The sequence below is a fragment of the Pongo abelii genome, chromosome 2 (genome assembly GCF_028885655.2).
Source record: "Pongo abelii isolate AG06213 chromosome 2, NHGRI_mPonAbe1-v2.0_pri, whole genome shotgun sequence".
In the NCBI taxonomy this organism is placed as follows: domain Eukaryota; kingdom Metazoa; phylum Chordata; class Mammalia; order Primates; family Hominidae; genus Pongo; species Pongo abelii.
Genome location: NC_085928.1, coordinates 88098306 through 88112967, shown reverse-complemented (window position 1 = coordinate 88112967; position 14662 = coordinate 88098306). Strand labels below are relative to the sequence as shown.

Genomic DNA, 14662 nt, shown 5'->3' with positions numbered 1-14662 from the left:
TCGCTATAATTTTGTCTTTTCCAGAATTTCATGTAAGTGGAATCACAATATATGTAGTCTTTTTTTTTTTACATAGCATAATGCTTTCATATTAATCCATGTTGTTTCATATATCAGTAATTCATGTCCTTTTATTGTTGAGTGATGTTCCATTATAAAGATGTATCATAATATGTTTATACCACCAGTTGATAGACATTCAGGTTGTTTTCATTTTTTGACTATTATGGATAAAGTAGCTTTGAAATATAATGTAAAAGTATTTGTATAAATGTTTAGTTCTCTCGGGTAAATACCTAAGTGTGGCATTGGATTTTATAATTGTTGTACCATATAAAATTCAAAACAGCAATGTGTGAGATTTCCAGTTGCTTCTCATACTTGTCAATACTTGGCCTTTTTAATTTTAGCCACTGCAATGAGTTCTAGTGTATTCATATCTCACTGTGGTGTTCACCAGCATTTCCCTGATGTGGTAACCAGTTTCCAAGATGGCACCCAGTGATCCTCATCTTCCAGTATTTATGCTTTTGGGTAGTCCAGCCCCATAATAAATCTGGATGACCTGTGTAAACAATAGACTATTGCTGGAATGACAACTGAGTAATTTATGAGGACAGGTCATAAAAGACTGTAGTTTCTGTCTTGTTCTCTTTCAGACCACTTACTCTAGGAAAAACCAGCTACTATATCATGAAGACACTCAAGGAGCACTATGGAGTGATCTATGCCATGAGGGATTAAGGCTACCTGCCAATAGCTAGCACTAATCTGCCAGTTATGGGAGTGAGCCATGTTGGAATTGGATCCTGCGGTCATAATCAAGTTTTATGATGTGGCCCTGGCCACCATCTTGACTGTAGTGTCATGAAAATTTCCGAGCCTTAACCACCCAGCTAAATGACTCCTTGATTCTTGACGTATGAAAACTGTGTGAGGTAATACAAGCTTATCATTGCTTTAGTCTGTTAAATTTTGGGGGTAATTTGTTATGCAGAAATAGACAAATAATATAGATTTTGGTACTTGGAGGTGGGTGCTACTCTAATTCCTAAACTGTGGGAGTGCCATTGGCACCAGGCAGTAGGTGAAAGATGGGAAGTCTGTGAGGGAAATGTCAATGAAATCTTATTGATAGAACCTTGATGGCCTTTGAGGAGGCTGCCAGTGAGGGTTTATAGGAATGTGAAGTAGGCAGGATTCTAAGGTGGCCCTCAAGATTCCTGGCCTCTAATGTGTTTTGCATAATCACCCCATTGAATGTAAGTGGGACCTGTGAGTATGATAGAACATTACCTGCATGATAATGTTATAGTATATGGCAAAAGGGATTTTGCAGATATAATTAAGGTCTCTAATCAGTTGACTTTGAGTTAATAAAAACTGAGATTATACTGAGTAGGCCTGACCAAAACACACGAGACTTTGAAAGTCACAAACAGCAGCAACAGAGATTCTTCTGTTGGCCTTGACAAAGTGAACTAGCATGTTTTGAGAGGGCCTACAGGCAGCATAGGGAAAGGTATTCTGGGTAGAGAAAACAACATGGGCAAAATTAGGAGGCTTGAAAGTGTATAGTCTGTCTGTGTGTAGTCCGGCTAGTGGGAAGAGTGACAGGAGACACCAGCTGAGAGGTGTATACCATGCTAGGGAGCTGGACTCTCTCCATTGGCAGCAGAGTAGAGTTGTAAGCAGGGAAATAACATTACTATCATCTTTAGAGAGTATTTTCTATGAGCCAGGAACTAGGCTAAGAACTTGAGTGCATTATCTCATTTAATCTCTTAATATAATAGTACCGCATGACAAAGTTACTATCATTATCGCCACTTTACAGGGGAGAAAACTTAATCTTGGAAAACTTATGCCCAAACCCAGCAGGTGACAGCTCAGTATTTGAATTCTATCTAACACCTAAAGCTATTCTGCGAATCATTTCTAGATCATTTTATCTAGAAGAGAATAAGAATAATTATAAGAATAATTCTAGCAGTGTTATAGAAGAGGGATTGAAGAAAGGCCAGGCAAGGAGCCTGCTCAGGTTATTATAAGGGTTTTGAGGAAAGATGATGAGGGCATTAAGTATATTTTCAGTGCTTGCTCTGCTATGTTCTCTGTAGCCACATTGAGTTGGTTACTTGTTGGGGCATCAGGAGCCTCTGTAAAATGAGGACAGTATTGGTGCTGACATCATAGGGTTGGGGAAAGGATTAAATGAAAAAATGTCTGTCAATCACTTAGCACCACGTCTGAGATGTAGTTGGCCCTTAATATACACATAAGTTTACAAGGTATTTGTTTGTTTAATAAATATAAAGACAGGTGCACTCTAAGAAATTTTATTAAGTACGTGTGCTTTGAGGTGTACACATGAGTACAAAAGCGAACAACATGAGCAGGTAAATAACTGAACAAACAAATAATTTAAAGTGCAATAACTGCCTGTAAAGAGAAATGAAGGATGCTAATTTTTAGCTCCGGTCAGGAAACTTTTGATGTATTTTTCTATACCTTTTTTTCTATATCTTTATTTAATAATCTTCTGATAATGAGTTAATTTAATATAAACTCAGATAAAATTTTTTGACAAAACTAAGAGATAACCCAAAATGAAATATTCCCATTCGCGCCTCCCAAGGTTAGCACTACCCCTCACGACTCCTCTCTCCGCCACAGCCACGCCTCTTCTGGGTTTACAGTTCAGAATCACGCCGGCCTCATTCTATCGCTGCTCTCTCCTGGATCCCGGCCGAGGATCTTTTGCTCGCGAGAGTTCCTCCGTCTAGCTGCACACAACGCTGCGGCAGGAAACCGAGGTAAGAGATTTGCCGAGGCTTAGCTCCACCACACTCCCCGAGGCCCCGCCCCTCCTCTCTGGCCCTCCCCTTGGCCCAGGTCTCCCGCGTTGCACGTGCAGTTGTTGTGGTTCTACGTCACGTGGTCCCGGAAATGCACGACAGGCCCGCCTCAAAAATGGCGGCGCCCGGCGCGCGACGACGTGATCCGCCTCTGCTCCGGCTTGGATTGTAGCCTTGACGAGGTCTGAGCGACCATGGACCGGCCGGGGTCCATGGCAGCGCTGGTGGTGAGTGCGGGGCGGTGGGGTGGGTTGCTCAGGGTGCCGGCGTCCGGCATTGGAGCCCGTGGGGGTTCTCTGCACTGGTTGTCTTCTGGTTTTGCGCGCTAGACTGTCCTCGGGTTACTGGCAGCCAGGTCTGAGAGGGAGCGCGGGGCTCCCAGGCCACCGGCGGGCCAGGTGTCAATGCTACGTCTGTACTGCCAGGTCATGAGAGGCAGGTGGGGGAAGGAAGGTGCCTCATTGTCTTTTGCACCCTCATTTAAAAAAGAGTTTGTATTATACACTGTTAACTACTCTTTCATTAAATAGTGTAACTACTCCAGAGATCTTGGGAATTAAAGAAATGTATGTAACACAACAACAAAAACCTTATTCACATCGCTCCCAGCCCTTCTATTCAATACTACGTTTCTCATTTTGCTGCATCTCTTTTCAGTCTTAGGAAATGACATGTCCTTCTGTTCATTCAGTACATAATCTGCTATTTCTGCTCCAAGCCTAGGCTTTGGAGAAATATTGATGAGCACACATAGCTCAAGAACGCTGCGGAGTCAATAAACAGGCTTAGTATTTAATTCCGTAGCAGAAAACTACGAGAATCAACATGAATTAACAGAAAAAAAAAAAAAAAAAAGTCCTTTACCAAATATTTTGGAGCCTCTGGTAGGGAATACTAGATACAGCAGTTAACAAGACAGAGTTTGGCTGCCTACGTTTTCATTGTGTGGAATGGGCAGAGATAGACAATAAATAATTTTAAAAATGATTTTCATAGGGAAAATGGAGGCCCACAGTGATTTATTCACTTAATTATCGAATTTTCATGTTGCAGGTGTTGAGGATAACATGGTGAACAAGATAGACCTGCTCCTAAGGGTCAGGTGTTAGAGACAAAATAGTAAAATGACTGTTGGGATAAATAACAGGTGGGCTAGGTTCAGGGTGTTAGGGGAATATATGGAAGTAGGGATGTCTTAGCCAGACTTGTAGGATGATAGCTTTAAATCTAGATTTGTTGAAACTTGTATAAGGTAGATCTTAGAAATATAAAGAAATAATGTTACCGCTTTTTTTTTTTTTTTTCGAGAAGGAGTCTCACTCTTTGCCCAGGCTGGAGTGCAGTGGCGCCATCTCGGCTCACTGCAAGCTCCACCTCCCGGGTTCACGCCATTCTCCTGCCTCAGCCTCCCGAGTAGCTGGGACTGCAGGTGCCCGCCACTACGCCCGGCTAATTTTTTGGGTTATTAGTGGAGACGGGGTTTCACCGTGTTAGCCAGGATGGTCCTGATCTCCTGACCTCGTGATCCCGCCCGCTTCGGCCTCCCGAGTCTGGGATTACAGGCGTGAGCCACGGCGCCCGGCCAATGTTACCGCTTTTAAGGAGCTTTCCTGTGTAGCTGGTGACACAGCAGCAGTAGTTTGTCAGCTGACATTCCTGTGCCAGGAACTGGGGTAAGCTCTTTACATACATTATCCTATTTAATTCTCACAATAATTGAACTCTTATCCTAATTTTCCAAATGAGGGAACTGGGATACCAAGAGGTTAGATAACGAGTTAAAAATCACACAAGTGAGATCCATTTCGTGTGTGTAAGTGTTGGAGCTCATATTCCAACCCAGGTGATGTCACCTGGCAGTCGTGCCCTTACCTGCTTCTTGATACTCTCTGAAGTCAGCAAAGGTCGCAATTGCTAAAACACAGGTGAGTGCTGCAGTTAACAAAAGAATGGTTTTAGTATATACTTAATTAAAGTATGATACACATGCAGTAAAGTATACTTTTTTCCCAATGTATTTATAGAGGTTAAAATTAGAATCAATACGTGGAAGTTTCAAGAAACTAGATTTCATTCCAGGTAAAGGAAATTTACCTGTGTGCATTCAGCACACAGTTTATCTTCCATGTATTCTGCCCACTGGATATTGTGGTAGGCTTTGTAGATACAGTGGCAAATAACCCCATTTCAAGTAGGGAAGAAAGGCCAACAGATAAAACAGTTGCAGTGCATAAGTGCTATGAAAGAAATGAACTAAAGATGCGACAGAGTAGGGAAATATTGGTGAACCTCTTAGATGGAGTGACCAAGGAAAGCCGTGAAGAGGTGACATTTCAGCTAAGACGTAAAAGATAGGAAGGGGCTTGAATTTTTGATGATCAGAGTGGGAGGTTCAGTCATGGGGAATGGCTCAAGTGGAAAGAGCTTAGAGTTTTCAAGTGGTGAGGCCTAATGGGTAAGGATAGCATGGCAGGGGTTGGTATGGGAGGGGTAGGCAAAGCCAGCTGAGGTGGGGCTTTATGGGCTAGGGAAAATAATTTGGATTTCATTTGAAGTGTAATGGAAGCCATTGAAATGTTTTATTATCAGAGTAGTACAGAAATGGAGTGGCTACTTTTTAATGTCTTGGAGTGCCTTTGAGACACAATGAACACTCCTGAGGGAGTTTGGTTTTGCTTACTACTGTGTAACCAGTACCTGGCACTATGTAAGCACTCAGTACTACTTTGAATGAAAAGCCTAGATGATTGCTGAAGTCTTGAAACTTGGATTTGAAGAATTAAATGAGATAACATTAAGTATGCAGAGCAGAGCCTGGCAAGTAGCAACATTGAAGTGCTCCCTTCCTAAAGCTTCATGAAGAGGATTGAATAAGTGGAGAGCCTCTGGGATGTTAGTTTTCATTTGGAGCACAGAGTGGGCTATCCAGAAACAAAATCCTCAAAGAGCACATTGATCAGTGCATACTTTTAGGAAAGCAACTGGAACTAAGTATTAGCAACCTAAAGATATTTATATAAATAACATTTAACTCAGTGAAGACAGTAAGAAGCTACTAAAACATGGGACAGAGGGGAAGAATTAGGCAAACAATGGGAAACCCATTTCTTGGACTAGTCTGCAGCCATAAAAAATAGTGCTTGTGAAGAGAGTGTACTATAATTACATGGAAAATGCTTATGAGATAAGAGAAAAACAACATTGCATGTATGTATATTTGCTTGTGCCTAATTAAAGCTATGTTAAAACCTATTCCATTCATGGAAAAAAAAAAAAGCCAGATTGAAATACTCCAGAATAACACTAAGTATTTTTGGTGATAGGATTACATTGTGTTAGTCTGTTCTCATGCTGCTAACAAAGATACCTGAGACTGGGTAATTTATAAAGGAAAGAGTCTTAATTGACTCACAGTTCCATTTGGCTGGGGAGGCCTCACAGTTGTGGGGAAGGCAAAGGAAGAGCAAAGTCATGTCTTACATGGCGGCAGACAAGAGAGCATGTGCAGGGGAACTCCCCTTTATAAAACCATCAGATCCAGTGAGACTTACTCACTATTACCAGAACAGGAAGGGAAAGACCTGCCCCCATGATTCAATTACCTCCCACCAGGTCCCTCCCACAACCTATGGGAATTATGAGAGTTACAATTCAAGATGAGATTTGGGTGGGGACACAGAGCCAAACCATATCATGCCACCCCTGGCCTCTCCCAAATCTTATATCCTCACATTTCAAAACCAGTCATACCTTCTCAACAGTCCCCAAAGTCTTAACTCATTTTAGCATTAACTCAGAAGTCCACAATCCAAAGTCTCATCTGAGACAAGGCAAGTCCCTTCTGCCTATGAGCCTGTAAAATCAAAAGCAAGTTAATTACTTCCTAGATACAATGGGGTTACAGGTATTGGGTAAATACACCCATTGCAAATGGGAGAGATTGGCCAAAATGAAGGGGCTGTAGGCCCCATGCAAGTCTGAAATCCAACAGGGTAGTCAAATCTTAAAGCTCTGAAATCATCTCCTTTGACTCCATGTCTTACATCCAGGTCATGCTGCTGTAAGAGGTGGGTTCCCATGGTGGCTTTGCAGGATACAGCTCCCCTCCTGGCTGTTTTCATGGGCTGGCATTCAGTGTCTGTGGCTTTTGCAGGTGCAGGGTTCAAGCTGTCAGTGGATCTACCATTCTGGGGTCTGGAGGACAGTGGCCCTCTTCTCATAGCTCCACCAGGTGATGCCCTGGTGGGGACTCCCTATTGGGGCAGCCACATTTCCCTTCCACACTGCCCAAGTAGAGGTTCTTTAGGAGAGCCCCACCCCTGCAGCACATCTCGACCTGGACATCCCAACATTTCCATACATCATCTGAAATCTAGGCAGAGGTTCCCAAACTTCAGTTCTTGTCTTCTGCACACCCACAGGACCAATACCATGTGGAAGCTGCCAAGGCTTGGGGTTTGCATCCTTTGAAGCCGTAGCCTGAGCTCTACCTTGGACCCTTCTAGCCATGGCTGTAGTGGCTGGGACACAGGACACCAAGTCCTGAGGCTGCACACAGCAGGGGGGCCCTGGCCCCAGCCCAGGAAACCATTTTTTCCCTCCTAGGCCTCCAGAGCCTATGATGGAAGGGGCTGCCATGAAGGTCTTTGACATGCCCTGAAGACATTTTCCCCATTGTCTTGTCAATTAACATTTGGCTTCTGGTTATTTATGCAAATTTCTGCAGCCAGGTTGAATTTTTCTCCAGAAAATGGATTTTTCTTTTTTACTGCATCATCAGGCTGCAAATTTTCCAAACTTTTATGCTTTGTCACCTCTAGGATGCTTTGCCACTTAGAAATTTCTTCTGTCAGATACCGTAAATCATCTCTCTCAAGTTCAAAGTTTCACAGATCTCTAGGGCAGGGGCAAAATGCCGCCATTCTCTGCATAGCAAGAGTGACCTTTACTCCAGTTACCAACAAGTTCCTCATCTCCATCTGAGCTCACCTCAGCCTGGATTTTATTGTCCGTATCACTGTCAGCATTTTGGTCGAAGCCATTCAACAAGTCTCTAGGAAGTTCCAAACTTTCCCACATCTTCCTGTCTTCTGAGCCCTCCAAACTGTTCCAACCCCTGCTTGTTACCCATTCTGAAGTCGCTCTCACATTTTCAGGTATCTTTATAGTAGCACCCTATTCTGGGTACCAATTTACTGTATTAGTCTGTTCTCACACTGCTGATAAAGACATACCCAAGACTGGGTAATTTATAAAGGGAAGAGGTTTACTGGGCTCACAGTTCCACATGGCTGGCGGAGGGGCCTCACCATCATGGTAGAAGGCAAAGGAGGAGCAAAGTCGCGTCTTACATGGCTGCAGATGAGAGCGTGTGCAGGAGAACTCCCCTTTATAAGATCATCAGATCTTGTGAGACTTATTCACTATCACCAGAACAGAATGGGAAAGACCTGCCACCATGATTCAATTACCTCCCACCAGGCCCCTTCCACAACATGTGGGAATTATGGGAGCTACAATTCAAGATGAGATTTGGGTGGGGACCCAGAGCCAAACCATTTCATATGTGTTCTGTTCTTTTTTTTTTTTGAGACAAGGTCTTCCTCTGTTGCCCAGGCTGGAGTGCAGTGGCCGTGTCTTGGCTCAAGTGATCCTCCCACCTCAGCCTCCTGAGTAGCTGGGACTAGAGGCATGCACCAACCACGCCTGGCTAATTTTTTAATTAAAAATTTTCTTTTTTTGTAGAGATAGGGTCTTGCTGTGTTGCCAGGGCTAGTCTTGAAGTACTGGTCTCAAGCAATCCTCCCGACTCAGCTTCAAAGTGCTGGGATTACAGGCATGAGCCACTGAGCCCAGCCCATGTTGTTCTTAAAATTTATAGAAATTTTTTTTTGTAGAGAGAGGTGTCACAGGTATGAGCCACTACACCTGGCCGACCCTAAGAATTTTTGTCGAAACATTAAAAATGCTTTGGTTGTAAATATATAGGGGAAAAATTGCAAAGCTGATGTTTATTAATACACTAATTAAAAACATTAGAAACATTAATAGTTTTTTGGACAAAACCTTATCAACAGTAGTTTGAACATTTGCTTGTGTTCTCATTATGTATTGTAGAGGAAGCATCTTTTTATGCTTTGGCAAGTTGTCATACTGCTTTCTCAGTTTGGATCAACTTCTAACATTTTATTTTTTGTGCTTTCAACGTTGTCAGTTCCTTTAACGTGAAGACTTGCTGGCATAACTTACTCTGGGACATTTTCATCCTTTTCATCACAACTGCTTTCCTCATTTATGTTAAGTTTGCTCTCACTTATTTTTTCTAGTTACTTATCTAGATTAATGACAGCAGTGTGAATATTTCCATGGCCAGCTGTTTCTTCTGTAATACCATTTATGTCCGATTTTCATTTAACTTTGTGTTACCACTTTTCTTTTTTTTTGCATTTTCATCTTTGTTCATCAGTTTTCTATTTTTATAAAATGTCATGCATTTATTACTGGGAGATAAGGAGGTAACACAACTATTTGCTGTCTGTGCATAAACTGAGTAATAGGCAGTGATTTCTGTTAATTGCGTTGTGATTTGTGGACTGAACAAGTGGTAAAGTTTACACTTTATCCAGTTACTCATAGTTAATATGCTGTGGTAACTGAAATTTGACCTGGGTCGTTGGGAGATTCATGTTATGTAAATCATGGTAACTGAAATTCATGTATGTAGGTGCCATGCAAAGTGAGGACTGCTTGTAGTTTTTGTTTTTGTTTTTGTTTTCCTGTTTTTAGTGAGGTGATTTTTGTCTGGTGCTGTAATCTGGGGAGCTTTTTCATAATACTTGGGTGTCTTCTCACTGGACCTACCTTTCTGCTGAGAACCACCTACAGGCAGTAGGAGACTTGAGGGGAACAATATGGGCTATGATGGCAGAGGTTCTTGGGTGGGGTGAAGAAAGGTAATACGAATGAAGTATTGGGTATACTATTAAAAGCGATTTTCTGTTTCGTTGTTTTTCTTGTTTTCCCTCATATGTTTTCTGGATAGTGACCTCCTAGTTTTCAATTTGGAGTAAAGGGCATCTTTAAAGTAAAGATTATCTCCAAATTTATAAAAAATTGAGAATTATGCTTCTGTTTCTCAGGACTTGTGTGACTTGTTTCTTTTTGGCATTTATGTCAGAGTGAGCAAGTCTTCCCTTTTTGCTTGCTTTTGTGTTGAGCAAGAAATTATCTAAACACAAGTATATTCCAAATTTTTCTCAGCCCGTGGAGCACGCAAAGCACTGCTTGGAGAGCACCAATCATGCAAGGACCACAATTGATAACCACCACTGTGATGGAGGCATTTTTTGTGCATCTCTAGTACCCGGAGATGGGACTACCTTTCTTTTTTCATTTTTCTTTCTGTTTAAGAAAGGCATACTTGGAAAGTTTTAGTATTTGATAACTTAGCTGTAAGTGACTTGTTAATGTGCTTTTGTTACCACTTCCAAACCCTACTACTACATGTTGAAAGTTGCTTTAAATATTAAATCTTTTGTAATACGGACAAAATTTGGGTAACATTAATTAAATTCCAAATAAAGGAAAGATAAAAGTTACACCCACAGTTATCTCACCTCCCCAAATCAGGTGCCTTTTACATGCTTAACCAGATACATTTGTTGGCCTTTGCTGTGTTATTTGGGGTTGAATGCCTGAAAACTGTGGTCCCCCACCTTCAGGGATTTAGAGTCTAGTAGGAGGCAGATGCTAAACAAAACTTAATTATGTAATTCCAAGTGGTGGTAACACTTAACTGTTTACTGAGCACTTTAAAAGTGCTTATGCAACTTTTCATAGCTGAGGTCATATAGGTACAATTTTATATTCTACTTTAAAAAATTAATATATAAGTTCGAACACAATCATAAAGCAATTTGAACACTAATATTTCTCTTAAGTTTTTGAAGTTCATGCTGAATGTTCCTCTCATGCATCACATGATTTGGTTTCTGTTGAGTCAGTTCACTGGGGATTCTTGTCCAGAGACCAGAATTTGAGAAGAGCTTTTAATTCATTACTGCTAGTGAAAAACTTGAATTTACAGATTTTAATATGTGTATTTGTCAGTTGAGTTGAATATGGGAATGTCATCTTCAGTGTTTGGTAAAGTACTCTTTAGGCTTTTGCATGGTTTTTAGTATTTGCATGTCAGTATTGGTACCAGCAAACTTTGAAGGATGTTTGTAGTAATATAATTCTAAAAATAGTATTTCCTGTTTATTGATAATTGATTAAGGGCTAGGCATTTCGCTAACCATATAACAGGTTCATCTGATTGTGTTTAGTTCTCATTTGTTTTAATTCTCAAAAACTCTGTGAAGTATAGGTACTCTTTTCCCTGTTTTACGTGTCAAGAAACAAAGGCTTAGAGAGGTTAGTTTCCCTAAGAAGACTGATATGGTTTGGCTGGGTCCCCACCCAAAATTTCATCTTGAATTGTAATCCCCATAATCCCCATGTGTCAAGGACGAGCCAAAGGTGGAGGTAATTGGATCATGGGGACAGTTCCCCCATGCTGTTCTCCTGATGGTGAGTGAGTCTCATGAGATCTGATGGTTTTATAAGTGTCTCGCGTTTTCCTTCTTGCACTCACTGTGTCCTGCTGCCCTGTGAAGAAGGTGCCTGCTTCACCTTTGCCCTCTGGCATGATTGTAAGTTTCCTGAGGTCTCCCCAGCAATGCGGAGCTGTGAGTCAACTAAACCTCTTTTCTTTACACATGACCCTGTCTCAGGTATTTCTTCATAGCTGTGTGAGAACAGAGTAATACAAAGACCGAGTTGAAACCGAAACTAAATCTGTTTGATGCCAAAGCTGTGTTCTTAGGCAATACTTAATTTGAAAGGATTCCTGGAGAAATGGAAGAATAATCGAGTCAGATTCCAGAACCATTACTATTGTAGTCTTGAGAATAGCCTCACTAAAAAAAAAAAACAAAAAAACCTGAACATACACAGTTCTTTCCATTAGGAGGTAATATTAAGCAGAGATTTCTGGAGAAGTCCCCCTGAGTATTCCACAAACTGGTCATGGTGGCTGCGGAATGCTGGGAAGAATAGCAGCAGATAGCTGACCCTGGCTTTTGGTTGTCACAGATGCTGCAGCAGACCAGAACAGGGACCACCGAGCAGTGCTTGACTGCAAGATTTCTTTTGAACATTTCCTCTTTTTACGAAGTGTTATCTCATCATCCCACATTTCTATTTTAGCAACCCTGCTACATAAGAGACACTGGGTTAGATATTTAGGAAGACAGAGGTGACTAACTGATCTGGTTTCTACTCTGAAGGATCTTAATGTCAGACATGTTGGTTAGTACCAAAAGTGAAATATAAACAACATTATATACTAGAGTCAAGGACATAGCATTTAATTCTGACTGGAAAATTGGGAAAGGCTTTATGAGGAATGCGGCATTGGGTTGCAGCTTTAAGAACGGAGAGGATTTTGTCAGGGGTGTGTGTGTGCATGTATGTATGTATATGGGAGTGGAGGCGATGGTGGTTTGCTGGCTGCAATAGGCAGGAGACAAGGATAAGAAGGGAATTTTAGGCCAGGCGCGGTGGCTTATGCCTGTAATCCCAGCACTTTGGGAGGCCGAGGCGGGCGGATCACCTGAGGTTTGGAGTCCAAGACAGCCTGACCAACATGGAGAAACCCTGACTCTACTAAAAATACAAAAAATTAGCCGGGCATGGTGGCTCACGCCTGTAATCCCAGCTACTCAGGAGGCTGAGGCAGGAGAATCACTTGAACCTGAGAGGTGAAGGTTGCGGTGAGCCGAGATCGTGCCATTGTACTCCAGCCTGGGCAACAAGAGCAAAACTCTGTGTCAAAAAAAAAAAAAAAAAAAGGGAATTTTAGACTGAGAGAAAAACCTAAGCAGAAGCATAGGAATGAGAAGTTTTAGGAAACAGCTGGGTGCAGTGGCTCATGCCTGTAATCCCAGCACTTTGGGAGGCCAAGGCTGGTGGATCACCTGAGGTCAGGAGTTCAAAACCAGCCTGGCCAACAGGGTGAAACTCTTCTACTAAAAATATAAAAATTAGCCAGTCATGGTGGCATGTGCCTGTAGTCTCAGCTACTCCAGAGGCTGAGTCAGGAGAATCGCTTGAACCTGGGAGGCAGAGGTTGCATTGAGCAAAGATTGTGCCACTGCACTCCAGACTGGGTGACAGAGTGAGACTCCATTTCAAAAAATAAATTGTTTCAGGACATGTTTGAGATGTTCGAGTAGTCAGATTGGTTGAAAACTCCAAGGTCTGTAGAGGGTGAAGCTTCATGAAGCTGCAGAGGAGGTAGCTTAGGGTCAGTAGGTTGAGGTTCTTAGTTACCGTTTGCCGAGTGGTTTCTATATATCAAGTACAACCAGTAAATTAGAGATTTTTTTTTTTTCCCCAGGGGAAGCATTAATTTTGAATGGCTTAGCTTTTATATATTTGTAATATTCATTACAAAACTTGAGCAAATAAAAAATTAACAAGATTATTTAAAAATTAATAATTCGTTATTTAAAATGTTAAAAATTATTTAAAAATTAATCATTTCTTGTTAAAAAATTAACAAGAAATATTATTAACAATAGTATTTCTCATCCTGAATCTCTTTCCACAGAGGCAATAACTTCTAGCAGTTTACTGTTTGTGCTTCCAGACTTCTAATTATGCATATACAAATAGTTACACATTTTAAAAGATGGGATTATATAGCATATATTGTTTTATAGCTAATTTGATTAGTTTAAGAATATAGTATATTTTCTATGCCAATAAGTATGGGTTGACCTCATTTTTTTTTTTTTTTCTAATTAGAGACAGGATCTTGCTCTGTTGCCCAAGCTAGGGTGCAGGGCAGTGGCGTGATCATAGTTTACTGCAACCTCAAACTCCTGGGCCCAAGTGAGCATCCCACCTCAGCCTCCCAGCAGCTAGGACTACAGACATGAGCCACTGCACCCAGTCTGCCTTGTTTTAAAGGCTACGTAGCAATTCATTATTTGTGTATAACTTAATTTACTTAACAAGGCCCCAGTGAATGGACTTTTAAGTTGTTTTCAATTTTTTATTATTACAGAAATGCTGTAGTAGACATTCTTGTATATTTGATTTGTGCATTTATTTCTGTGGAAGAAATGCTTAGTAATAACTGGATCAAAGGTTTGATAATTTAAAATGTTCATTTTGCCAAATTGTCCTCCGGTAGATTATGGTAATGTTTTCGTTAACAGTGCCCATACCCATTCTTCATATTTTTAATTTTTTTCTAATTGGGAAAACATTTTGTTTTTATTTGATAATGACAGAGAAGCATATTTTCATATTTTTGTTAGTCATTTATATTTTTCTTTTGGGAATTGCCTGGTCCTGTCCTTTGCTATTTTTGAAAAAATTCAGTGTACCTTTTTAAGGTTGATTTGTAGTGCCTTCTAAAATATAGATAGTAACCCTTTAGTAGAGCCATTGAATGCCTCCTATTAATGTGTGCTGGTGCTGGAAACATAGTAGTAAACAAAACAGATACAGATGTTGTGGTTTAATTGACTGGTACTGAACAAATGGTCAGAGGCAAAACTATGTAATTAAAATTGTGTTCAGTGCTTGGAAACAACAGGATCTAAACTTGAGCTGGAGATTAGGGGGCATCTGTACAAAGTCCTTGAAATGAGGAAGATCAGATGATTTAGAGGAAAAGATCCAGGTGGAAAGAAAGGACTGGGCAAAGGGCACATAGTGCAAGTTTTGGGAGTTGGAGGGGCTTCAGAACC

The 14662-nt window shown here is 41.1% G+C and overlaps 1 protein-coding gene across 2 annotated transcripts in view; it reads left to right on the top strand.

The window, feature by feature from the left end:
- The first annotated feature begins 659 nt into the window (after positions 1 to 659).
- Positions 660 to 14662, top strand: part of SLC25A26 (solute carrier family 25 member 26) — a 166930-nt gene continuing 152927 nt past the window's right edge. The window contains exons 1-2 of one of the 2 annotated variants that reach the window (XM_054551905.1): positions 660 to 938; positions 2677 to 3085. In XM_054551905.1, coding sequence (XP_054407880.1) covers positions 3053 to 3085 — 33 coding nt within the window. In that variant the 5' untranslated portion in view covers positions 660 to 938; positions 2677 to 3052. Of the gene's footprint in view, positions 939 to 2676; positions 3086 to 14662 lie in introns of those variants that run through there. The other variant, XM_009238824.4, reaches the window with a different exon arrangement.